This window comes from Drosophila elegans, unplaced genomic scaffold (genome assembly GCF_018152505.1).
Source record: "Drosophila elegans isolate 14027-0461.03 unplaced genomic scaffold, ASM1815250v1 contig_149, whole genome shotgun sequence".
NCBI classification, from domain to species: Eukaryota; Metazoa; Arthropoda; class Insecta; order Diptera; family Drosophilidae; genus Drosophila; species Drosophila elegans.
Genome location: NW_024545513.1, coordinates 15,212,561 through 15,238,995, shown reverse-complemented (window position 1 = coordinate 15,238,995; position 26,435 = coordinate 15,212,561). Strand labels below are relative to the sequence as shown.

At 39.0% G+C, this 26,435-nt stretch overlaps 1 protein-coding gene across 5 annotated transcripts in view; it reads left to right on the top strand.

Moving 5' to 3' along the window:
* The window catches only part of LOC108149959 (teneurin-a), a 156,848-nt gene that overhangs the window by 66,434 nt on the left and 63,979 nt on the right, over positions 1 to 26,435 (top strand). For all 5 annotated transcript variants that reach the window (XM_017277876.2, XM_017277877.2, XM_017277875.2 and 2 more), the window contains 2 exons: positions 22,258 to 22,560; positions 25,168 to 25,274. In XM_017277876.2, coding sequence (XP_017133365.1) covers positions 22,258 to 22,560; positions 25,168 to 25,274 — 410 coding nt within the window. The remainder of the gene's footprint in view (positions 1 to 22,257; positions 22,561 to 25,167; positions 25,275 to 26,435) is intronic.

Below are 26,435 nucleotides of genomic sequence, written 5' to 3'. Positions count from 1 at the left end.
TGACTCATTAGATGTGGTTTAAATGGCAAATTCGTAAAGAAATTTGACCTCATTCTAGACCAGAGAGACGAGCAATAACTAAAAGGGTAAAAGCAGGTTATGTATTTTCATATTATAATACTTATATGTGTAATAAAAATAGGTAATACAGATTTTAGAAAGAATTTGAGCACCAAGAATAACTTGGGAATTTGAGAAAGCCATAAACATCTTCTTATTTCACCAAAAGCAGCCAAAATGTGGTAACTAAAAAATGGGTAAAATTAAGCGGAAGGTAAAATTAGTAAGGGCCAGTTTGGTTCACTTCCACAGCCACATTAATTTGAATTATCTCAAGTGTGCCACTGACTGCTGTGGGGCATAAATGTTTCAGCAGCATTTTATGCAAATGAGTTGCATCCACACACAGACACACACACACACACAATCGCCTCCAGGAAATCTACCAAACATTTTAGTTCTCGAAAGCCCCAAAGTTTTGGGTGGAACACCAAAAAAAAAAAAAGAAAAAAAAAAGTGCCCGAAAACCCACAAGCAGCGCAAAACAACAACGGCGGCATTTTATTGAATACAAAGTTTTTGGGCCACCCCAAAAAGGCAAGGCCGCAGTGTATTATAAATTAATAAGCGCTCAAACACACTGCCACACACACATTGGAGTTTCGGCATAAATAATAAAGTTAAATACGCTTACACGATGCCTTTTCGGTGGAAAAGCAGCCGAAACTTCAGCGCAACTGCAAATGCCGAATTTATCCTGCGAGTTTTCAATTGTTTTGTGTGCGTGTGTGTATGTGCTTTCGGAGATCCTTTGGGTAACATTTTGGGCAATTTGAGCCATTGGATGAGCGGCAAAGTTGAGCGGGAAAATGTTGCCAGAGAGCAACTTCCACAACATGAGAACTTCAAACCAGTCGAAATTTTAATGTAAACTTAAAAGGAGTTAAATATATACAATTTAATACGAGCAGACCCCGCTATTAAAGACTCTTTGGGACACACAATCGGTCAATGATGAACCGATGAGCTTCTTCAGTGATAAATTGCTGACATATCGATAAACATAAAACCAAGTTTTTCGTTTAATTTCGGAACCCACAGCTTTGGCTTTTGTTTCCGTATAAATTGTTTTTGGCACCCTCTACCAATTTATCAGCATTTTCGATTAGCCTACCACGAAACGCCATTCCGGCGAAGATTTGTCACAAGAACCGCAATCCGTTGGAGCAACTCTATCAAAATTCCGAGAATTGTCAGTGCGGCGCATTGGCCGGAATTATTTTGATTAAGTAGCCGGGCCAAATCGATATATCAACGCGTTTGCACGCGACATCCAACGCTCCCCAGTTTCAACTTCGGTTTTCGGGTCCCCAAGTTCCCATTCCATCCGAAACTCACCAACCTCACTTAAATTGTAGGATGGTGCAACCCGAAAAACCGAAAACGACAATGACAAACGCAGGCGACATTTACGCACTTGTACATTTGTATTTGTATCTGTATCTGTGGCCGTGTATATGTATATGTATATTCTATATATGTTTATGTATCTGTACTCTGTATCTGTATCATTGCTTGATTTATAACCAAGCGAGGAGAACATAACCGCGCACTTTAATATGAATCATTTGACATATTTCGGATGTTGCCTTTGTTTTTAACCGTCTCACATTTTTGATTTATCGCTCCCTTCGTTTTCCCCAACTCATTATTACTTCCTGGCTTCATTAAGGATGGGAAAGGAAAAGGTGGAAGAGGAGGGGATAAAGAAGCGGAAAGAGGAGGCGACAAAAATTAGTGACAAAATTTATTGCATGTGTGTTATCATTTTATTGGAAGGTGACTGCCTGCATTCAAATGGCTATCTCTCTGAGTCAGAAATTTGGGTTTCTTTTGGTTCTTAAATAACCAAGAGACCCAAGATACCAAAAATTGAGGCATCCAAGGAGAGATCGAGAATAAAGAAGTTAGTTTAAGTGGTCAGCCAATTAAGACTCTAATTTTATCGAAAAGCGATAATTGTAACCAATGAAACATTTTGAAACTTTAAATATTGTTTTATTTGTTTTTTGGTTAGAAACTAGAAGAGTCCACAAATATGCAATTGTTTTTAATAATCTCCAAAAATTAAACTTATCTTCTACCATTTACTTAACAGACTTTCTTCCGTGTAAACATAGGCAACTCTGTAAATCCATTTATCGATACACGTTTCATTTGCTGAGTGGGTGACAACCCTGTCGAGGAGTATGTGTGTATATTAAAAGACCTTTTATTTTATTCTTTTGAAATCCAGCAATTTAAAACGGATCCCTCCATCAATTGGTAAATTGTGTCTGCTAAACCAAGTTGTCATCGCTCTTGGGTTCGTATTTTTTTTTATCTCTCCGGCTATCGAACCAAAACAAAACAAATTTGCATACGCTAAGGAGGCAAAAAAAGACGAAAAAGGCTAAGAGAAACGAAAGAAATTGACTGTCAAGCGGAAAGTTAATGCAACTAATGACTAAAACGCCGTCACCTGAGGGGGGTTGTATTTTTTTTTGCTGAGGAGGAAGTCGAAGGACTGAGCACCGACTCGGGAACTTTGCCACTTGATTCATTCAGTGACACTCACTCAATTTCTTGCTGATAAACAAATTGAATGCGCATTCCAAGAAACTTGTCCCCACACTCCACACAGAGCAAAAAAAAAAAAAAAAAAAAAAAAAAAAAAAGGAATGAAAGGGGGAGGGTGGATCCTGCCCCTGGGGGCATACATACAAATGGAAGTGAAATAAAAGTTGAAAGGGAATAAATAACGAAAAGCGCATTGATTTATTTTAGCCAGTTTGTTGTTAACATTTTAACGATTTTGTCCTGCCATTTTAGTTCGTTTCTGGCTCTTTCATCCCTACCTGACTCTTTTCGTATTCGTTGTTGTCTCCAGTGTCTGTCGCTTAGCCAAATTGCTGAACATTAGTCACCGATTGACAAGGCAAAGTCAGACCCAGAAAAAGGACCCGAATTGAAGTCGGGCCAAGAAGGTCGCCGAACATCTTGCTCACAGCTTTTCATTTCTACCTGTATTTGCACTGCAAGAAAATGGGTTCTAAGTGGTCAATATATATTTATCACAAAACGAATGAAGTTTAAATACAACTTTTAAGCCTAACATAATCTTAACCAAGTTGTAAAATGACTTTATGTTTTTATTATCTTTTAAATCGAAAGTCGCCAAACTTTCTCGGAGTGGAACACCCAAAATACAAATCAACTAAATTCGAACTTGTCGATATTTTAATGAAATAAAAAAATAAGGGAAATAGGAAACAGAACGGAGCAGGTGAGGTGAAACAGAACAGGAGGCTAAGGTGAAGGCAGGGAAATTTTTTTCGGCTACTGGCGTTCTCCTTGCTCCCATTCCTCAGACATTTGTCACTGTCGCCTGTCGTTGTCGCTTGGCCAGGTTACCGGCACTTTGGCTAATGAAACACCATCTAACCGATGGGTCATAGGCCATATAAGAAGCATTTGGGGGCTACCTGAATTGCCACCGTATTTGAGTGAAAAGAAAGTATTTAAATTCAAATCAGAGCTAGCCCCAAATGCGTGGTAAAAAAAAATAACACAGAAGTCATGGAATAATTTCAATATGCATTTCGAAACAAAGTTATTCGTTGATGAAAATGGTAACCCTTTAAAGGTTACCTTTATTGAAAGAGAAACAATATTAACTTTGAAAATGTATTGACTTTTTGCAATTGTTTAAAGAAAAACGAAAAAAATAAATGAATACTTATTTTTGACTCCACAATCCTTTAAAAAACTCAGTGTAATGGTGATTTACACTTCCCCCAATTACGCAACTGATTTTCTGGCTAATATTCCATCTTTGTGGAACAGAACAAAGGCAACTCTGTGAATACAGTTATCTTTGTGTGCTGCATCCGCAATGCGGGTGACAACCCTGCCGTAGATTTGGTTTTTGCTCTTTTTTGACCAGCTTTTTGCTCTCTTTCTCCGCTTGCCTGTCTCCTTTGTGGCGCACTGGCGATGGCATCTCCTTTTGTCCGCTTGACAGGCGTTCGTTTTGGCCGCACCCCCTTTCAGCATCCTTTTTTTTTTGGGAACTCGAAACGAGGAGTTCTCCCCACCAGTTTTGAATAGTTGGCCATTGGCGATGTCTGTAGAATGAGTGTGCGACACTTGGCGATTGCCCGTGTTTGCATTCTACAATGGCCCAAAACAAGCAGAGTAGCCACCCCCCCGATTTAGAATCACCCACCACCCTCCGTTTTCCCTGGCACCGACATTTTCCCCACCATCAACCCCCTATCACACATTTTCCCCATTGGGGCCAAAAACGGTGGAAATGTCTGACGAAAAATTTCAAACACGTTTCAATAAAATTCAATTTGTAGCACATTTCAACGCTTTCCGCTTTCTCCTTTTGCCCCAACCCCCACTCACATATGCATGAATTTCCTTTTGCACTTTGGGTACACAAACCCCCCAAAACCCCCGACCTCTTTTTTTTTTGGTTTTTATTTTTTTTTTGGGACCCATCTCCATTGCGTTTGCAAACCATTTTGGCACTTTGCTTTCGAGCTATGCAAAATGAACGACAACAAGGCGCAGCTTGTTGTTCTTGTATGTGTGTGAGGGAGTGTAAGTGTGCGTGGGTGTGTGTTGGGGTAGTGGGGATGTGGGGATGTGGGAAAATTTCGCGATATTTTCGATTTCGCGTTTACTTTGCCTCCTTTTGCGGCACTCAAACCAAGCTCAAGGATATTTTTCATACATGTCGCACGCACGCATCCACCATTTTCCCAACTTCCCTTACTAACCCCCAACGGCAACCGTTTTCCCACCCATTTTCCCACCCATTTTCCACCCAACTCATGTGGCATCCGTTTCGCTCTGCCCACAAAATGCAAATGCAAACAGCATACGAATTAGTAAAACGGAAACAGGCGTTTGTGTTTTGTAATATTTGGCCCGAAACAACACAAACACACACTCTCACACTCTCACACACTCACACACTCACACACACGAGCACACCCGCACTCATACAGGTAAACAAAAAGGTAGAGCAGCTGAAATACGATAGAAACGCACTCTCCTCCCACATTTCACCTATACTCACCTCGGTAGCAACCTTTCGCTTTCACCACACCATCTAGCCTCCTCTTTCTTCGCCCCTCGTTCCATCTCTTTCTCCCTCTATTTGCTTTTAGCGGCTTCATTTTGATATTTTTGCTTAAATTACCCAACTGGCACGTTTTGTAAACCCCCAAAAATAAAAACCTCCCGCCGCACAGAAAAAAAACTTATACGTACTCATCAATATTCCGTATTTTCATACTTCTGATTTTTAAATGAACAATATTTGGAATATCCTGATTGATCCTGATCGCAATAAAATTTTGAGTATATTACCATATAACCAAAAATTTTGACTACATGTTGAAAATTAAACACAAGTAATTTAATATAAAAAGGAATTTGTGTTGGCATTTGCTCAGAATTTAAGAAAAACGCAACCATTTTTTAGCATTATGCTACAAATCAAATTTCAAAAATTATTTAAAATTTTTGAAAAGAATTATCTTTTTTCTAATTGTAAAGTAGTGTTTTAGCCTTACAATTTCTTTCAGTGCAGTTGCTCTTCCTTCTTCCTCCCACTTCCTCGACTTTTTCTATTAGATTCGCAGCGATGCGTAAGGTTTAATAAGCAGAGCGTGATATTCATTATCCACAAAGGCACAGGCGGCAAAAAAAATAAATTAGGAGATGTGGAATGGAGAGAAAATGTATTACGCTCGGCTCGTGTGGATTTTGCAATAATGCGAAATGAATACACACTGAGAGAGAGAGAGAGAGAGAGAGAGAGAGGATGGGGAGGGGCGAGAAACAGCCATCCATCAGGACACTGGACCCCACCACGCCACCCTTCTAACAAAATAAATAAAGTACAAGCGGGAAAATCAAGTGAAATCAATTTAATACACTTTTCATCTGAGCCTGGAGCCGGGGTTGGCGGCGACATGGCAACCCTGGTGGAAATGGAAAAGTAAGATGAGGGGGACGAGTGCCGAGGGCCGAGGGCGACCTGATTCATCTGTGATTCACCATCTTCAGTGCGGCTTCTTTGCCTGGCCTAATTTATTACATTTTAATGACTTTTTCATACACACGCCGGGGCAAGAGGATATACACGTCTAGAGTGGGGAAGGCGCATAAATCGCATCTTGATATCGCATTGATATGCATGCTGGCACCGCTCAGGATGGGCCACATAATTAGAAATTAGAAGGAGCCAGGACAACGACACTCTCACGATAAGGATCGTGACAAATACGGTTGGGATATAGGGCCTGGAAAAAACTTAAGCGGCGACTAGGGGATGGAAAACAATTTGCGGCAGGTTTGCCAATTTTCCCTTGAGTTTCCCATGAATATAACGCAGTTTTTCTTTACTTTTACTAGTATGTTTTATATATTTTAATATAGATATTTCCAATAGTTGTTGATGTAGATTTATAATAACCATCGAACAGACTGCAGTAAATATTGTTTGACACAAAAATCTGAAATCAATTATCGAAAATCTGAAATTCGTATTTAACAATATACGTTCCAAAGTTCCGAATGCTAGTTGCTAGTTGGAATAAACTTCCTGAAATAAAACAATACGTATATCATCAAGTTATGATGTTATATGCTTTATGACCGTCACTTTTTCATTGGAGTTGTTATAAAACGCAAACTACACATCAGAGAAACTATATTTTATTTGAGCTATTGTTTCCCAATCTTTTCCCACTTTTCGATTTGTTTCCTTTAGTTTTCAACTGCGGCTCCATCAAATTAGATTCGAATCCGTCAGACTTTCGACTTTCTATGACTTCCTGTCTTGGGCAACCGACCGAACGAACACATTGCATAAGTTTCGCTCATCTTGACATCTGGTTGTTGCCGCCGTGCAGCATTGTTGTGTTGCGGCAACATCAGCAACTGTTAATGGCTTCGACAATTTGCATTTTCGGCAATCAAATAATGTTTGCCGTCGCCTGCAGTTGGCGTCATCATTGCCACCGCCACAACCGTCACACCGCCGCATTACAATGCCCCAAAATGGGGTTGGGGGTGGTGGAAAGTGTTGGGGAGGGAAAGGAGATGGGGGAGAAGCGGGAAAATGGAAAAGTGGGGGTGGGTGGTGGTTGGTGGTTGGTGCAAGCGTTGACAGGCTAATTACACATGCCAGTCACAAGTCACCGAGTACGGCGGCAGTTCGGAAAGTGGTTATTTGGCTATTTGTCATGCGGCCTTGTCGATGGAGTGTCGATGGTTGCGTCATAAATGCCCAATGTGTATTGTGATGATCAAATGCACTGTAAAAAAAAAACTAAACTAGATTCGATGACTGGTAGTTATATCTAGTTATCCTTAGAAACACAAGCCATCAAAAAATATTCACAAAACATATTGAAAAAGGAACTAAAAACTTTTTTCTCTGCATGGAATATGTATAAATTTCCAAATTTTATATATAAGAAACACATTTTTTCTTCGTGCACAAGTTGTACGAGCTAACCTGTAATTATCGCCCGAAAGTCTTCCAACTTAATTATGGGCCACGATCCCGGCAACTGTTGCACCCTCATCACTATATCATACTTCACATAACGACAGCTGGGCGATCAACTCGAAAAACCAACGAAAAAAAAACCGGAACCCCTCACATTTCATCATCCCAATCTCGAATCTGAAAACTCCGAAATGAAAACCCTATAACTAAGACACTAATCCCATTATGGCACTTCAAACGCATGCCAGTCAGTCGTCCATTGCTGATGATTTCATATCAAACTGAAGACGACGAAGGGATGGATGGCTATGATTTAAAAACTGGTGTTTGGGGAGAGTGATTTTGAAATTCGAGGTAGCTCAGATTTTATCTGGTAAAAATCAAAGCTCGTTCCCTCTGGAGATGGAGATTGGTATTTAAAGGCAAATAAATTTGGTGAAAATTTATTGCTCGTGTCAAGGTATAAACTACATTTTTAAAGAGTTCCCGTTGCGAATTTTCCTTTTTGAAGTGACATTTTCGACCACACCCACATGCACTAAAACTTTATTGCATTTCACCGATTTCCCTCAGTTTTTCTTTTCGGTTGATTGCATTCCAATCGATCTCTTAACGCCTTGCCAAAAACTTTTCCCACACCTCGACATAATGCTTAACCCTATTAGGCCACGCCCACTTAGTTGGATGTCTGTTTTAATTGCTGCCGTTGAGTGGCCCGCCCACTTTTCCACCCACTTTTATTTTTCATTTTTTTTTTTTTTTTTTTTTTGTGGTTTTTGGGTCTTGTGCAATTTGCATGCGATGTGTCGATGGGAGATGCCAAGAAGTTGCCAAGTGAAAATGTTTGCCGAACACTTTGAGTGCAGTTTTTCCAGGGGGAAGAGGTGGTGGGGTGGAAAAATTACAGTTCATTGGAAAACTCCTTTCACACTGCCATTTTTAGTTTGGCCATGCCATCTCTTTCTCGCTTTTCGGCCAGAATAAACATGTTAATTTCGAGAAATGCAAAATTTCTATAATCCGATTTAATGTTTTATTCATTCCGTCTGGAACGGAGACAACGCACACACATCCATTTGAGCAATTAGAATTTTAAATTTCGCCTGCCTAGTCATCGACAGATTGAAGCTTACTTTTTGATAAATGTACAAGTACACCGAGAAAAATAGCGTTTTTATTTGATACCCATAAGATGGAAAACAGTTTTTCAATTTGGTTCATATTTATGACGTACACTACCAATGTCCGGTTTTTGTTTGAGCTGTGAATGAGATTTTTTTTTAATTTTTCAAGCTACAAAAGAATAAAAATTATATTTTTCTGTTTTAACATTTATTATTTTTATAAAAAAAGGAAAAAGGGTAGTGTGAGAATGAGGGAAATGACAAAGTATAACTGATATAGTTTATAACAACTCGAACACGGGAAATGACAATGTGAAACAGATATTTTTGTTTCCTGTGTTCACATACATATACATGCAAAATCGGTGTATGTATATGTCTTACTGTCAATATATTTTTATCGACATCGACGCACATTAACCTACTTTGGTCGCCATTTTCTCAGCTTCTGCTCTGGCTTCTTTTCTCTGTCGTCTTTGTTTTTTGTTCTTCTTTCGTCTTTTGCTAATGTTGCTCCTCATCCTTGTTAGATATTCAAATTTTTTGGGTGACATGGCTGTGGAGGGGGATTTCCGAGGCTACGGGCGGTGTGTCAGCTGAAAAGGGGGGTCAGCATCTGATTATGCGTTGACACCAATTTGATTTCGGGGAGAGATTGTGGGATTGTACTTAAACTTGCTTTTAGTGGGTTCAAGGAAACTTAAAGTTATTTAGTTGTATGTTTTTTAAATAAGACTATAAATTATTATTTCTTACCTTTTGATTATCATAATAGCGTTTATAGAGCTCACTTTTATTTTAACACGGGAAATAACAAATATTTCAATTAGTTTATTGAATATTTCTTCAATGTTTTTAGGCTGCATAGGCTTACAATTAAAACCTTTATTGGAATTCACAAAGTTTGCATTGTTCTGACATTTAAAATAAGTATTTAGTTAATATTTGATGTGTTTTGTTTACCAATAAATACGAATTTAATATACCTGCTAATAAAAACGATTTTTAGAGGCTACCAACAACCGCAACGTTTAGTTTTGAACAAAAGATGAATTCTATGAGAAAGGCTAAGAAAAGCCTGTTTTTAGACAAGGCTTTGCCCTGCTGTCCCTTTGTTTCGCGTCCTGGTCAAATATTATTTTGTATCGTGTATTTGCAGAAGGCTATCCCTTCCCAAGTTGTCGTTTCCTTGGATTTGGATAGGTTTTTGGAGTTCACTCTGGTCTGGTCGTGGGTTCTTCGGTTTTATTTACTTTTAATTTACTTTTAATTATAAATTCATGCTTTCCTTGGCTGGGATTAAGCTTTAAATGCAAAACGGTAAACAGGGACTTGCTTTTCTCCCAGGACTTCTCGTCTGCCTGTTTGCTTTGGCATTTCTCAAATGAGAAATGAAAAAAGCGAAGACAGCGGCGTCGGGGGGATGGGCGAATGAAGGAGGAAATTGTTTGGGGATGCGTCATAAAATTTGTATTTGGGCCATATGATTTATGCCCCTCCAGTTGGCCTGGTCCCGGATATTTATACAGGCTCATCATTCGCTTCAGTGGGTGGCGGCTGTGCTCCCAGGATCCTCTTGGAATTAATTTCAAGTTTCGCTTTCAGTTCGCTCTGTTGTTTGTGGCTTTTGTTTATTTATAGCGTTTCCTTTGCCTTGGCCAACTAATTTAGATGATTGTGGGCAGGGCCGCCCACTTTTCTTAAGACCTCCAACCATCTGGCCTTTCTATTAGTTCGAGAAAATTATTTTTGCTTTCAAAGTATGAATATTTCACCTAATTGAAAGTACAGTTGGAACTCCTCTTGTCGGTTTTATGTAAACTTAACTTAATGTAAGTGCCTAAAATGGAAATTATATAAATAAAAATACGTAAACATAACAAATAAACAATCAATTTTGTTTGGTGCATCTTTAAAGCAAGTCAAAACGGACATTAAAAAAATGAGAAAAGCTAAAAAATATTTTCAATCTTTGTACGAACTTATGAACTTTGTGATTGAAAAATATTTTTGGTTATTTAAAAATGTTCCCCTTTGTTTTCTTAAATTTGGCTTCTTTTTTCGCCCTTATTTTGCGGTTCCTCGTCGGCTTCCTTTACGTATTTTTTTGCATTTGCTTTTGCTGTCTTTTGGTTTTCCATCTATCATCATCCCCATTTATACGCGCAAATATTTGCGCTTTACTGCGGATTTTCCTCCTTTTCCCCCCACCCTTTGTTTGCCATTTTCCCGCTTTTTTGGACCGCTCTTCGTTGCCCTTTGTATGGATTTCCATTCAATGCGAATGCCGCGCAACGCAACGAGCCGAAATGAAAATGTTTAAATGAAAGATTGATTGGATTTTGATGAATTTCAGGCTACACACAGATACTCACATGTATACATCCTGACTTTTGCTGATATGTGTGCCGCACACAAACTGACTTTTTTTTTTTTTCTTAGTCCCTTGAGCTCGTTTTGTTGCTCATTGATAAGCGAGCCATCGGAAAAAAAAGCACAAAAAGAGAACTGCACACACAAAAATTACATTCAGATTAAAGTAAAGTAAATCAAGTCGAACAAAAAATGATGGGGAAAAAGGATAATATATCACTGATGCACGCTTTCTGGTTCACGATTCGAATTTGAGTTTAGCACATATGCAAAAAGCGTAAATTCGACAATGCAATCCAGTCGCTTTTCGCTTGGCAGCTATTTTGATAAAGGCCTCAAATTGTCATTACATTTAATTCATCTTCTCTTACTTTATGTGTCATTGAAGTGACAACATAACAATATATAAATTGAAATTCCAATATATGGAATTAAAATAATTTATAAAAAACGACCAGATAAAGATCATCATTGCCATAATTTAAAATCAAAGCGTTTTGTTCCATTTGAAGCTAGACCAAATGTATTCACATGTTAACGTTTAAAAAGGTTTATTAAGAAATAATTTAAATTTATTGGTTTTTTTTTATACAGAAAAGGGTTCATCCATGCAGTCCCCAATTTTCTTTTCTCGTGCCAATTTCCTATACCAGCCTATATGAAACTGGTAAATGCTGATTCAAATGCAAAAAAATACCAACCGTGAGCAGACAATGAGATTTTTGGCAATGCAGGAAGTCGGAACGGCTTAATGGTCCACGGCGGATGTATTTATTGGCTAATGCATTGCCCATATTTCCGTTCCCTTTTTTGCGACCATCAAGTGGACAATGTCCTGCGAGCTGTGAAAGTGTGTGGGTGCCTGGGGCATCATTAGGTTCATATGTCATCCCATAGATGCGAAACGTACACGGAACTAATGAATTTTTCATAAATCCCATCCACCGTTCGCCATCAAGGGTTGATGGCCCTGTCGATGGGGTGGCTTTTGCTTTTGCTTTTGCTTTCCTTTCTTTTTTTTTTTGTTTTGGAAAATGGGAAACGGGTAACGGAAAACCGCCACCCACCATCCACCACCCGTCTGCGCTTGACACAAAAACCAGATTAAAAGATTATGTTGCAAATTAACTTGAGGGCGGTCACTGGACCCGAGGAGATCATCAGCATTATGCGTTATGAAATGCCAGAAAATTAATATGGTTGCGAAAGGCAGGGCTAGATTGTATAATTACTACACTGGCCGGTAGACTCACTCGATAAGGATGTTTTTTTCAATGAGAACTGTACAACTCGTGTAGAAACATTAGTATCATGGCTTTCATTATAATCAGACACCCAAATTTGGTTCGGAAAAGCTATTTGGCCCATTTGGCCCAAGAAATATATAATTCTTATCTATCAAATCCTTAAATATAAAGTAATATCAAAAACCGAATTTATACTAAAATAATAGTATATTGTAAGCCGTTTTCGTTGGGAAATATAAAATAGTCAAATATTCCATAAAAATCCTCCCTATCCATGCCCACGTCTTTTTTGGGATCACAGGACCTTCGATAATTGATGGAGCGGAAATAAAAAGCGGGCTGTTGGCAATCTGAAAATATGACCACGCCCACTGATTTGATTATTAGCCAGATGGGCGAGCATATTACTTTGCTTCATGGCAACGCCCAAAAGTGGTCAAAAGTGGGGGTGTTCCAGGATCTCAGGACTGCGAATTATTAGGGATGCTGTGTTGCTGTTGCTGTTTGTAGCTGTTTGTTGCTGTTTGTTGCTTTCGTATTTTGCTGTTTTTCTGTTGCTGTTTTGCTGGTGGTGGCTTTCCGTTGCACTTGCAGCTGCAGGAATCCCCGAGATCCGGGGACATGGCGATGGCGTCTAATTCAATTTATGCCATTTCAAATCGAAATCAAGGCATATTATTTTTTTCGAGGAGAAAGAAGGGAGAGAGGGCTGCCTGCCACGTGCTTGCCGGCCGATGACCCGCTGCGTTTTTCGATTTCCCAATTTCTGTCCTGCGCTTTTTCCCGCTTTTCTTCCTTGGGCAATTTCCGTTATTAGCTCGATTGATTTTATTGCCACACTTCTGGCAAATATTAAAAATCGTTCTGCTGCCCAGCAGGTGGTGGCGGGGGGGGTTTTTTTTTTTTTTTTTGTAGGCGGGCAAGGGAGAAAAGACCAACTAAATTTCAGCAGCTTTTCCCAAGTTTTCCGCCGGAGTGTGTTTGCCTTGGAGCGTCGGCGACATTGCTGCATAATCCTTTGGCAAACACCCTCGATACCTACGTATCCTTTTTCGCCGAGCTCAAGCAGCCGTCGTCACTCGACAAACACAATTAATAAGCGCTTGGAAAAATGTTTGAGGCGCTTATCGCGCGACGCTTTTCAGGCCTTTCCTCTTGCCTTTTCCACTTTCCTCTTTCCACTTTTCCCCTTTCGCCGTTTTCCGATTTTCACTCTGGCAAAGAGGCGGCTGACAGACAAATCCAGGGGCGGCAGCGGGAAAATAGGGGAAATTGGAAAAGTCGACTGGGGAATGCCCTCTGAAAGGAGAGGAAATTAAATAGGAGCTTGTGCTGCAGGAAAAATCATTTCTATTTGCCTGTATCGTTGGCTATTACCGGAATATGTCTACCCTTTCATTTTTTCTGAATTTTTAGGGTTTTTTTTTTAAACATAAGACATATAAATGAAAAGCACATTCAAACAAATTGTTTTAGATACAAAAAATAAATAAATAAGGGCAAAGTCGAAAAAATTTTGTATAAAAATACTTCATAAATGGTTTTACACTTCAAAATGTTCTGCACTTAAATTTTTTTTAATTTTTATGTGTTCCTATAAATTTTATTCTGTTATTTATTATGTTACTGCTATTTGGGGGTTCCCTATGCAAACCGAAAATACTCAAAAATATATGACCTTTAATAGATTATTTATTCGGTAGTTAAACTGCAAAAACCGCCAACTCTTATTAAATTCATTGAATTTATCTTCACAGGGTATGATCAAGCGCCAATGTGTTTGTGTCTGTGGGTTGTGTAAATAATTAATCTAGAAGTGACAGCAATTAAAGGTGCTTTTCAAACTTGCCAAAACTGTAAATATTTAATAAGGGCCATAAACAGGCAAAATGATGAGCAACAAACGCGTGGAGCGTGGAATGGGTTAAGGTTGGTGGGTGGTTGGGTGGCTGGTCTATTGAGTGGTTGGGTGCCCGAAGGTGGTGGTGCCGCCCTTGTCAAACAAAGCGGCGTGCGGCATTTGCTGATAATGACGTCGCGGAAAACCCCCTTGTTTTTTTTCCTAGCCTCTGTTGCTGGTGTGTACCATCGCAAAATTATCAACTCAACGGCTGCAAAATAAAAAAGAAAAACACAACAGAGCAAAAAAAAAAAAAAAAAAAAAAAAAAAAAAAAGGGAGCAAGCGGTCTGTGCGACCCTTAATAACATTAATTCCGCCGTCATAACAAAAATTTAGCATGGCAACTTGCAGGGGGCACAACAACAAAAAAAAAAAAAAATCAAAAGGATGAACCAGAGAGCGCAGTTAAAAATTCTTTGATCATTGGCAGTCGCCGCCCCTCCCACGGCCACGGCCACGCCCCCTGGCGACTGGCAGCTCCCTCGGGGTGTTATTAGTCGCTCGGCTTCACCCAGGGGCCCAGTGGAGGGTTAAGGCCGGGATTTCGTTTTTATTCTGCAGAATCATCAGCCATCAGAGCGCGCGTAACTGATATCCCCCCCGGCCCACGCCACTGGCTGCCATTTTTAGATCATTTACCTTTCGGTTTAGTCGCGAACTTGCAATTTGTTGAGCGACCTAAGTGGGAGAAAAATGTGGCAATAAAATGGGGGAATTCACAAGACTTTGTAGGGGGATTTATGAGATTGTTAATTAAATATTTGCTGCAAGCTGAGGTTTGTTCCAACAGAATGTTAGAAAAAATACGGATAGTGCATAGTTTTTCATCTAATTAAATCAGAAATTAAATCAAAATCTTTTTAGTAACTTTGTTTAATTTATACAAACAGCGTTACATTTAGAGAAACATTAAAATTGGTTTAAGCATCAAGCTTTTGATAATAATAATCTGTGTTTTTTGTATGAAAATTGCTTCCGTAAATTAACTTTTATGATTGATCTCTTTTGGGAAAAAATTCCAAGAACTTGTTTCAATTTTCGTTGCGATTTCTTTGTAATAATTTTCATGTGCCCCCTTAATATTGCGTGCATTGGAGCATGGAAAATTCAAGTGGTCTTTTTGCCCCAAACTCTCAGCTCCAAACGAAAATTGTGCAAAAAAAAAAAATAATAATAAAGGGATAGCAGAAAATGGAAATAAATCGTGTATAAAAAATTGTTCAAGGGGTTGCATTTTTGTTTGACAGCGTTGGCTAAATTCAACACCCCCTCGGCCCGCTTTTTCTCTCATTTTCCACCCCCTCTTGGTCGCCCCTTTATCTCCTTCTCTGGATATCCTTTCGCTCCTTTATTCGCTTGTTGCTCTTACGCTCGATAAAAATTGCTCATACGCGTGGTGGTCGTGAGTGTGTGTGTGTGTTTTCCCCTGTGGGCGTGATTACCTGCCTCTCCTCCAACCACCGCCCCCTGACCTACTCGACCACCCCACCCCTCCCACTTTTCGTCCTTGCTCCCACTACGCCCTTCGCCTCGTGTCCTGCGAAGAGCGGCAAAAGAAAATTTAATAAAAGCGCAAATTAATTTTGCGTCCAACCCTCGTTTTTCCTCCTATTTTCTTCCTCTTCTGTAGTTAGATACAAGTTTTGTTGTTGTTTGTGTTGTGTTCCGTAAAAGTTTTCCTCTTTCGTTTTCTTTTTTCGCCATCTTATTCCTTTATTTTTGGCCAAGAGTTTGAGTTTGGCGCTGGCGCTTAATTTATGGTCTCTGGGGCGCTGTCTACAGATTTATGCATAATTTGTAAATGAAAGTCAGAAACTAATTAAATTGATTTGCCCCTCCGCTTTCCCCGTCTAGCAACACCGCCGCAAAATTTTTCCCCAAAACTTTCTTTGTCTGCTCCTCCTGCGTTGCGATATTCTTTTGTTTTTCATCTCGCTGCCTTTTGTCTCAGACAGGAAGAAAAGAAAATTATGCTCAAAGGAAAAGCGGTTGCGGGAAATGAGAGATAAATATGGTTGAGCTGGAAAAATTTTGAAATCTTACGGAATTTAGTAAGGAGTCGAGAAAGTACTTCGGCAATCAAACTAAATGGGTAGATATGTAGGAAAACAGGTGATTTAAGGGGAAACACCGGTGATTTAAAAGAATATTCATATATATTATTATTATTAGAAACTAAAATTAAAACTATCATAAACGAAAATAGTAATTGATCACTAATTGATTATAAATATTAGTTAAAAATTCATTCTTTTTTAAATGCGTTAATACATATTTTTATCTGATACTTTTCATTTCTTTCTTTCAATTTAAGTGATGTTAAGGTTTTTTTCTTGTGAAAACAAAGTGCTTTTTTTAAATACTTTTTTTACCTTCTCGCTTTGTTATTTATCTTAGTTTATTTATTATTTTGGTACGTAGACTTACCAAAGTAAGTATCCAATCAATTGTTTCCAATAATTATTTGACACTTTTTCTTCGCTGGAAAAATCTCTGTTTTTTCTTGGCCAATTTTAGCACTTTTCGAATGCGTGACAGGACAATGCAATTGCCCTGATTTGGTTGCAGTTGCAGATGGTAATGTTGCACGTAGCCTTTCGCCACAGTTTGTTGTTCACCTATTTCCCCTGCTCTGTCTCTTTCACTCCCAGTATGGCTCTCTCTCTCTTCTTCGCTGGTGTGCTGTCCCTTTTTATTGTGTGTTATTATTGATTTCGCGCTTCATTTTTCTAGCACGTTTTCAGCGCTTCACACACAACGTGTAATTTTGTTTGGATTTATCTTGGTTGCCTGGCCTCGTACTCTCATCATGCCCTCTCTTTCTGCCCTTCTCATGCCCACTTTCTATCTCTTCTTCAACTTTCTATGTGTGTGTGTGTGTTTGAAATTTGGCGAAAATCACGTTTTTGGTGGGCGTTTTGTTAGTTTTCGCTTTGTGAGGCACGAATCCGATGACGGCAGCCAAGGGTTAAGGGGCGAAGGCGGCGGGCTGTGTTAACCCAACAATGCCAGAAAAACTAAATTCATAGTTTTGTTCCACTTCCACTCAATATATGCTAGTATGTGTGGGTGGCCCATTGAAAACTTTGCACAAAATGTTCAATGGCCCCGAGGCTCGATCGTTTTTGTAGGGGAAAAGCAACTAAAATTTGGAAAATGGGAAAATAGAAAATTCTAGTAAGAGGGGAAAAGGCCATGAGGCAAAGTATATACAACTGGTTTAGCAGTTGTTGTTGCTGCTTCCGTCAAGGGGGAATCTATCAGTTCAGGTTGGCCACTTTCATTTTATATTTCTTTTTTTTTTTATATTTAAAAAAAGTAAAAAGTAAAAAAAAGTGCTGAAGTCTATAGGGTAAAACCCAACAACAAATATTTGGGTTTACAAAACTGGAAGTAGTATCAAAAAAAAATTTAAGGTAATGGAGGGTGTTTAAAAAATTGCAACAATATATTTTTAGCCCAAAAGTCAGTGGAATTCATTCCGAAAGACGACGTTCTATTTTTTCGTTGCATACTTTTGGACACCCCTTTAAGTCATTTCGAAACCCAAGTGATTTCTGTGGCACCTACCATTAATTGAACTTTCTTGATAATTTCTAAATCTGTTTCGAGCTTATATTCATACCAGCAATAATGAAGATTTTAAAAGAAATTATAACAGCGTGAAAATTCCCGCATTCAGTGCCATAGTTAATTGTTTGGCACTAGAAAGAAGTCCTTCAATTTAATTCCCAAACTTGCTCGTAAACGCTGTTTACCCCACTGGATTTATGTCCCTTTCACGCAAACTATCGCCATCTCTCAGTTGCTTCCCCACGGACAGTGCAAAAACAGTATTTATTATCACAAAGTGGAATAAACAGAAACAGAATTTAATAAAAGGCAAACTTTTTCTGCAGCTGCTGCTGTTGTTGATTGCAAATGAAATGAATATTATTTGATTGAATAACGAGAGCGTCGGGTAAAATATAATTGCTAGCAATCTTTGTTATGCGTTGCTTTTAAATCCAAATTAAATTAAACAATCAAGCACACGCGCACACACACAAAAACACACAAATACATCCTACAAACTGCCATTTTGAGTTACAAAATGCGCTGCACTTAAAAGTATGCAACATTTTTTGTGCGTTTTTTTTGTTTTTTGTTTTTTTTTGTTTTACCCCACTCCATATTGCGTGTGCACAACTTTCGTCGAGTGTCATAGTGGTGTTGCGTTAGTGGTGCTGCTGGGGAAAGTGCGGCGAAAGTAGGATGAACGTGGGACTGCTGTTGTGGTTGGTCAACGGCAATAATAATGGCAACAATATACACACGACGTGCAAAAACGGGATAGAGCAGAGTGGGCAACACACAAACTGCTGCCAAATGTATGCACAGGAAGCATTTGTAATGCCCCCGCCAGCAGCGCGAGGAAGTTCTCTTCTCCCTTCTCCCTTCTCCTTGGCCTCTTTCCCCAAATTCTCCCCCAGCGCTTTCCGCCGCTTTTCCCTCGCTTTTCCCTCGCTTTTCCCCCTCTTTTCCAACTTTTCCCCAGCTGTGCTTTCGCTGCTATGTCGCCTGCTGGTCAAGCAATTTTTTCAAATTTGGCGCCTCGAACTTGAAGGTACTTCTTTAAATGGATTTTAGTTATTAACGTAAAAAAATATAACAAAAATATATTCTAAAAAAAACATATATATACAAATAGTTTGAGATGTTTTCGGCACATCTAAGTTTGCTCAAAAATGAAATGCAAATACTTAAAGAATCTAAAAGAGATTTGATTTTTAAATGCGTATTTTTAACACGTTTTTATTTTAGTAATTATAAAACCATTTTTAAAGTTTCATTTACTGATTTTACTGATTTAATTAGTAACAGATGCCACCTTGCTTGGTTTTCGTCTTTTAAAACTGGTCGAGATTGTATTGAAAACGATTAATTTTTTATTTTTTTTATTATTATTATTGCCTATCATCAGTTAACACCATTAAATATATATTTTAATTATTTATAAATTTTTTTCCGTATTTTCTTTTTATGAGTTTCCTTTCAGTTTGAAACTCCCTAATTTCAAGGGTATCAAATCTTAGCGGAAACAAAACGTTGCGTGTGTGTGTGTGAGCCACCATTTAGTGGAATGTGGGGGGTGGTGGGTTGATTGAGGGACGGGGGTGGTGGCGCCTAACCCGCAGGGCCGCTTGGCAGACTGTTTATGGTTTTTGGCTACAACTTAATTTAAATTGTTTAATTCTATTATTGTTGCTAATAAATCACAGGCACAGCTTGCGCTGCTCGCTGGCTGGCTTAGCATTTGCTAAGCTGTCCCGAACTCACATAGATATACACGTATATACACACACCCGCACACACACACACACATACACGCACGCAGATGCACATTTGTCTTGTGCCTGCTGGTGTAAGCGGCTTTCTTCTCCCGTCTCTTTCTCAACCATTGCAGCCATCTCTTTCACTCTGGCCCCCTGGGTGCTATTCATTGTTTTGTTTTGCATGCCTTCCGTCCCTTTCTTGCTATAAATTACACTGATCTAGTAACTTTTGTGGCAAAAGCTTGATTTTAACGTTTTTTTTTTTTTTGTATTTTTGAAAATTTTGAATATGAAATATCAGATAACTTTGGGGGATTATTATATGGCTGGTTTGGCAAAACTAGTTTATTCGCTAGCCATTGCAATGAAGAGCTAAAATTTCATTCAAAAATCAAAAAAAAAAAAAAAAAGTAAAGCCCGCACACAACAACCGCATGTCAAATGCAGGCCAAATCGCCCAGGACAAGGGGGGCGTTCGAAGGGGGCGTGGCAAACGCTTGACCAGCCGGCGACCGCTTGACATGGCCATAAATAACAAAGCCAAAATGGCGGCCAAAGCGTAGAACCGCAGGCAAAACGAGAAAACACGCTGGAGTCGAAAAGCCAGAGCGGGCCAAAATCAAACCAAAAAGCAAAACGATGAGATACGAGTAGGGCCAAATGTGATATGTCAAATGCACGCGACAGCCACTGACGATGAGCTCGGTACAATGACAATGATGTTGGGCTGTTGGCCAGTTTGGCAGGGAATAAAAATAAGCATGGAATGGATGGCCCAGATAAGGTCCTTGAAGCGGGTTAAAACGCGTGTCTGCCACTGGCTTTTACGTTGACTGTACTTGGCCAATGCGAGTTTCAAGCACTCCGGTTACAGCTGCTGACGCGTCCAAATATGATATTGTTATCAAAGGATTGAGTAATATTTAAAGCATTATTTTACCTTTTATAAATGTTTAACCTAAAGGTATAACCCTTATAGTGTGTCAATTATTTAAAAATAATATAGGAAAGCGTTGGAAATTATGTAAATTAAAAATATGTTATAAATTAGGATCCAAGTCATTAATGTATACAAAAACCATTTAAGACATTAAAACTTGAAATTAAACGAAATAAATAAACAAAACGCTTTAATCAAAGTCCATGTAGTCTAAGGCTCTGGGCTTTCTTTTATTGGCTCTTTGCTGTCAAGAAGAGCAAATATTTTCTTGCAAATAATAATCATTTCTGCAAGGTATTTGATAAAACCAAAACAAATAAATACAAGCCTCTCAAGAAAACAAAAATATTAAATAGCCCCCAGAGGCATGACATTTGACATTTATATACAAAATGGTAAACAATTATATTAAGGAAAATATAAATCATACATATATAAGCCTTAATGGTTTAGTGCTCGATCCAAAAATCTCAGCCATTACGGTTGGTAAAAAAAGAGAACGATTAAAATCTGTGCCAATTGCGAGATGCCTTCGGCAGCTCCACATATTCATTTCCATCTATCGCTTGGATCCACAAAAATGTTTTTGAGCTGCGAAGGCAGCAAAAGTTGTAATTTCTGGTGCATACTTGCAGGCGGTGCCTGAAAATGGCAGCCACACACACGCTCACACACACACACACGCACTCGCGGAAATTCCAACAATGGCGGCAGTTATCGAGAAATGGCAGCAGCGACTGCATTTCCGCTTAATGTTGAGCGATAATAAAACACAAACAGCAACAAAAATCGACCAACTCTGCCGGCCGGGAATAATAAAACTTTTTTTTTCTCTTTTCACCCATTCTCGCCCGTACAATGGCCGCGCACACATGCATTGATTTATGTTTTTTAATTTAAAATTTCCGCATCACTTAACCGTTAAAAATAATAATAACAATAACAGCGGGCCGCGGCAACAACAATAAGCCTTTGTCCACGAGGATGGGATTTAAATATTGTAACAGCGTCAAACGAGAGGCCAATGTGGAGCGAAAATTTGTGCACATGTTTTAATTTCCGCATTACAAGCAAGGCTGCACTGGGCGAAAATTGTCAAGATTATCTGGAAGTGTACTGCAAAGAGGATGCATTTCTTTGTATACATAATCGTTTTCCCCAGTGCTTTTGGAATTTTTTATACAGAATGAAATAATTTAATACAGATCGATTAAGTCCAGTATTTGGCTTCTTTAAAGAAAAAATATCATATAATTTTGTGTATTTCTTTTTTAGAATGTGCTTTTAATTTTATAATATTAAAGCTTATATGTAAAAGATTTATTTTAATATGCAAAAACTTATCTTAAAACAAAATAAAGTTTTTAAAATATCAACTTTCAAAAAAGGCAAACATATTTAACATATACTTTAATGGAAATCCGGACAATAAGTTCGAGATTTTTTTTTGAATTCATGCATATAAACCTCTTCATTTTAATTTTTGATTGTGGTGACCAAAAATAAACCACGAAATAATAGTCGGTTGCTCTTAACGTTTTCCGTATAAGATGAGTGTTAAATTAATACCACGAAAGTATCAAAATAAAACTTATGTGGTTTTAAATGAAGGGCTTAGACTAAAGTTTTCGTCTTTTTGGTATAGAAATTAGACTAAAAAGCATATTGGTTATATTATTTAGTATTAATACTTATGCTTCAATGCTGTCTATTGGCTTTATAATATTTGTGTTTAAGTGCACCCAAAAAACTGACCGCTTCTCTTCTCTTTTGTTTTCCAGATTGGGCGGCCACCCACAACAGATGCCGCAGAGCATGTCAACTGGCAGCAACACAATCGGCCACGGCGGCATCGATCGCGGCGGCGTTGGACTGCCGATGGGCGCCGGCACCATGCCCGGCGGTGTGGGCGGTGGCCAGGTGGGCGTGGCCGGCGGACAGCAAGTGGGCGTTGGACCGCCCGGGAGCGGTAACGGTGGCAATTGCCAGATAAGCGGCTCACAGCCGCTGGTCATGCCCGGATTCCCGTTGCGTAATTCCCACTCAGCCCATGCACCGCATTATTCGCCATATTCGCCATCCAGGTGAGTTTCCATCGGCACAATGGCACATAACCGCGAATCAAGGGAGGCCCAAAATATATATCAGGCCCGGGGTCGCAGTGAACAGTGAACAGTGAACACTCTTCGAGTGAGTGAGCGTTAAATTGAGTGAGAAGTGGGGGTGCAGTGGATATGACTTCCAGTCAACTGGTTTTGTTTAAGTGAAGGCGGGTTTTTTTTTTTTTGCGAAATTTCCTTACTGCTGAAGGCCATTGAATTTTATTTCACAATATATTTATATAACAATGCTCAGAGCAAGCGTCTAATCAAACGTATTCATTTATTTTAATCAAATAACTGACATACAAATTTCTTAATAAATGTTACTGAATAGTTGTTTCGTTTCGTTTATTTTATTAGATTTGTTTTTCCTTATGTTTGCACTTGATGTGCATGCTGTATTGACATGCCCACAATATTGATTTTTCCTTGTTAGTTTATTGCCAATTAAAATAAACTGAGTGTAATGCTGTTCAAAAATTGTAGGCAATAAAAAAGCTCTAGGGATTAAAGATGAAAATCAACAAAGTGCTCTAAAATATGAATAACTGCTTTTTTTTTGTTTAGTTGGCAGTGAAATTGCTGTCAAGCTAGCAAGAACTAGATAAGCAGGATTTCCATTATTTCTCGGGCAAAATTGACAGGATCACAAGGTCGTTTAAAGTTTGGAAAATTGAAGTAGCATAATGGGCATAATCGGAACCCTGAGCATGGCCCACAAGGTGTACAGTGCGCTCTGGCTAGGGGAGCCGAAGTATACCCCAGGATCCAGGACTCGCGGTCGCCTTCCGAAATGGCATCGCCACCGGCAAGTTCACGCCAAGGTGGCCAGCCCAAATCGGCAGCAGCTCGATTCCTGGGCCCCCAAGGACCCAGCACTCGATTCCGATTGCAACTCCGATTCCGAGTACGAAAGCAGTGACCCTGGTAGCGGCAATTTCGATGGCAGGATCAAGAGATCCGGAAGGTGTAGCAATATAGAATCCTTAGTCTCCGTAAAGCAGTCGACGAAGGACCTGCGGCAGATAGTCAACTGTTGGTGGCCATTGAATATCTGCCACGAAAAGCGACAGCGGTTCCAACAGATTGTAAATCATTCGGCGGAGATAAAAGTGCTCTGGCCATCAGGACCCAATAGTAGTTGAATAAGCAGTTTGTAAGGATATCCAGAATATGCACTAGTTTCCTGTTTATGTGAAAATAATAAATTCAAAAAGAAATGTATGTAATTTTCTCAGAAGTCTTTCTTTTTCACTACATTTCTAGGAAAGAATTATATATTTTAATTATTTCAATATATTTCTAATGCTTATTGCTCTCAATATTCCTTATCAACGTTAGTAGTGTCCTTCCCCTAAGATGTTTGCCTTGAAGGCTTACTTAGTGAGTCAAACTAATGCTGAAACTTCTTCCCAGTTCAGAGCTCCCTAGTTAGTGCCTTAACTCCTTAAGGAATTTTCCCCCAGGGCATTTTCCACTCTTCTACTCTTCCCGGTTTTTCTTTTTTCCTGCACTGGCTTTTCCTTCGCCGAGTTGAATCACCTTTGAAGGCCTTACTCGGACACTTTCGAGTCTAACCCAATTCTGGGCAACTTTCGAAAGTTGCCAACTCAAGAATTGTTAATTCTCTTTAAGCTGGGACCACGCCTCCTTTTCCGGGTCCCTTTACCGCCTACATTTTCCGTTTCTCCCCCTAAAATTGCACAACTCCCTCCGTCAGCGTTTCGTTCAACTTTTACGCAATTAGAGGCGACCACGCCGAAAGACTTGACAGCTCTGCCTGCGGCAGCTTAGACTTGTTGGCTGTATAGAGTATGTGTGATTAACACCCTTTTTTTGGGTCGAGAATGGGGAAAGCATGGTGAGCTCGACGGGAGCAGGGGTCTTTGTCTTGTGCATCATTTTGCATGCGTTGCCTTTTCGGTCGGGAGCTTTATTAAAAAAGTTGCCAGCTGTTGCCAGCAGTTGACAAACTCATTGGCGTACTAAATCTACGCTGCACCGTTTCTAGCAAGAGAGAAAATAATACAAAAAATTCTATAACTAATTCTTAGTTGGTTTTTGCTGTTAATTTTTTTTTATGAAAATTAAACAATTTGTAACTTATGTGCAGCCGTCTGCATGGTCGCACTGAACCTTCCTTTCTTAAGAGTACATGGTCACACTTATCCTTCTTACGAATACATGGTCATACGGATCATTTTCAGAATAATTCGATATGCCCAAATGTAATCTTTTCCAATAGAAATATAAAAATGAAATTAGATATTTAGATTTAGTTGTTTTACCACTACCAAATATTTTTCTACGTGTTCCCCCTTGATTTTCCTTGCTCTATGCGATACGTGTTTGTTTGGTTGGCTGGTTTCTGTGGTCCTTGTGATATGTCAAGCGGCTAAAGCCTCAGGACCGAGTACGGGATATGTGGGGAGAACAGGACAGGCCGGGATAGGACATGCTATGGAGGCGAGTGGCTTTATTCCTGTCTTGCGGTCGCCCCGCCCCCGTATGTTAATTACAAATGCATTGCTCAGTTTGCCTAAAGCTCACTCCTCACCACACCTTTTTTCTTCTTGTGTATTTTTGCAGGTTTCACATAGATAAACGCTGTCAGCACCGATGTTCCTGGAAATGCTTGAGCATCGCCTTAATATTCGTATCCGTCGTCCTAACAGCCATGTTGGCATACTTTGCAGGTAAGAATTTCCGGCTAAAAACATCGGACATTGTCATAATGCTAACTTGGTTAATGAAAAATACACAAGCCCACTTACACACACTCACACATACACGCACACACCCCAGCATACCTGTGCAAATATTCGCTCAGTGTATACATAAGTGCAAACTACAAACAAGCGATAACAAGGCAAATACATCAAAGTGTTTGCATTACATTAGCGTTAAATGGTGTAAACTTACACACACACTGGCAAGCTAAGAAACCCAACACGGTGCGATGGCCTAGGCAAACATATACCTTTATGGGTGTATTATATATCTATATATAGTTATACACTGGGATAATAATTATCTGGATAAAAAGCTATTTAAATTTGTATTATTTATATTTTATTTTTTCATATTCCATTTAAACTTTGCAATATATAGAATTCCTTTGAGTTGTGACATTAGTTCCTTAATTTACTAACTTTAATAATGAAACAAGCCATTTTTAAATAATTATTGAATTATCCTAATCAAAACAAATTCTATTCCAAGAACAACAAATTCTTCAGTTTCTCAATACATTTTCACTGTGTATATCCATACTATATATATTCCTGGGCTGCCGCAAAATGTTAATTGATAAATGTTCCAACTGTGCTGGTCGGGCACCCTGTAAAATTGACAAGCAATTAGAAACCGCATCCCTCGTAACTTTCGATGGCATCAAACAAACCGCCAGATCGATTGACAACCCCATTATGATGATGATGATGATGATGATGCTGATGTCATTGTTTCAGAGTCGGGAAATCCTCGGGAAGCCTATAAAATGAAATTAAATATTGTTTGTTTTGTGGGCTAAATTTGGCGGTCTTACTTCCTGTTTAAGCATAACAAACATTCATATTAAAAACAAAAGCTTATAACTATTTTCTACTTGTTTTGGTGTTAGAAATGTTAATTTTCAAACTGAATTTTACTAAATTAAATGTATAAAAAGGCAAAAACAAAATGATTTCCCCATAACATTCTGTAACGTATAAAGTTTAAAATGGCTTTTAAATAACAGAAAGCCAACAAAAGTTATGCTTTTCCTGGTCTGATCTCACCTGAATTGATAACAGATAGTAAAATGGCTTTTTAATGTTTTCCCTACTTGGCATGTTGCACTTGCCAATTCCGAAGGA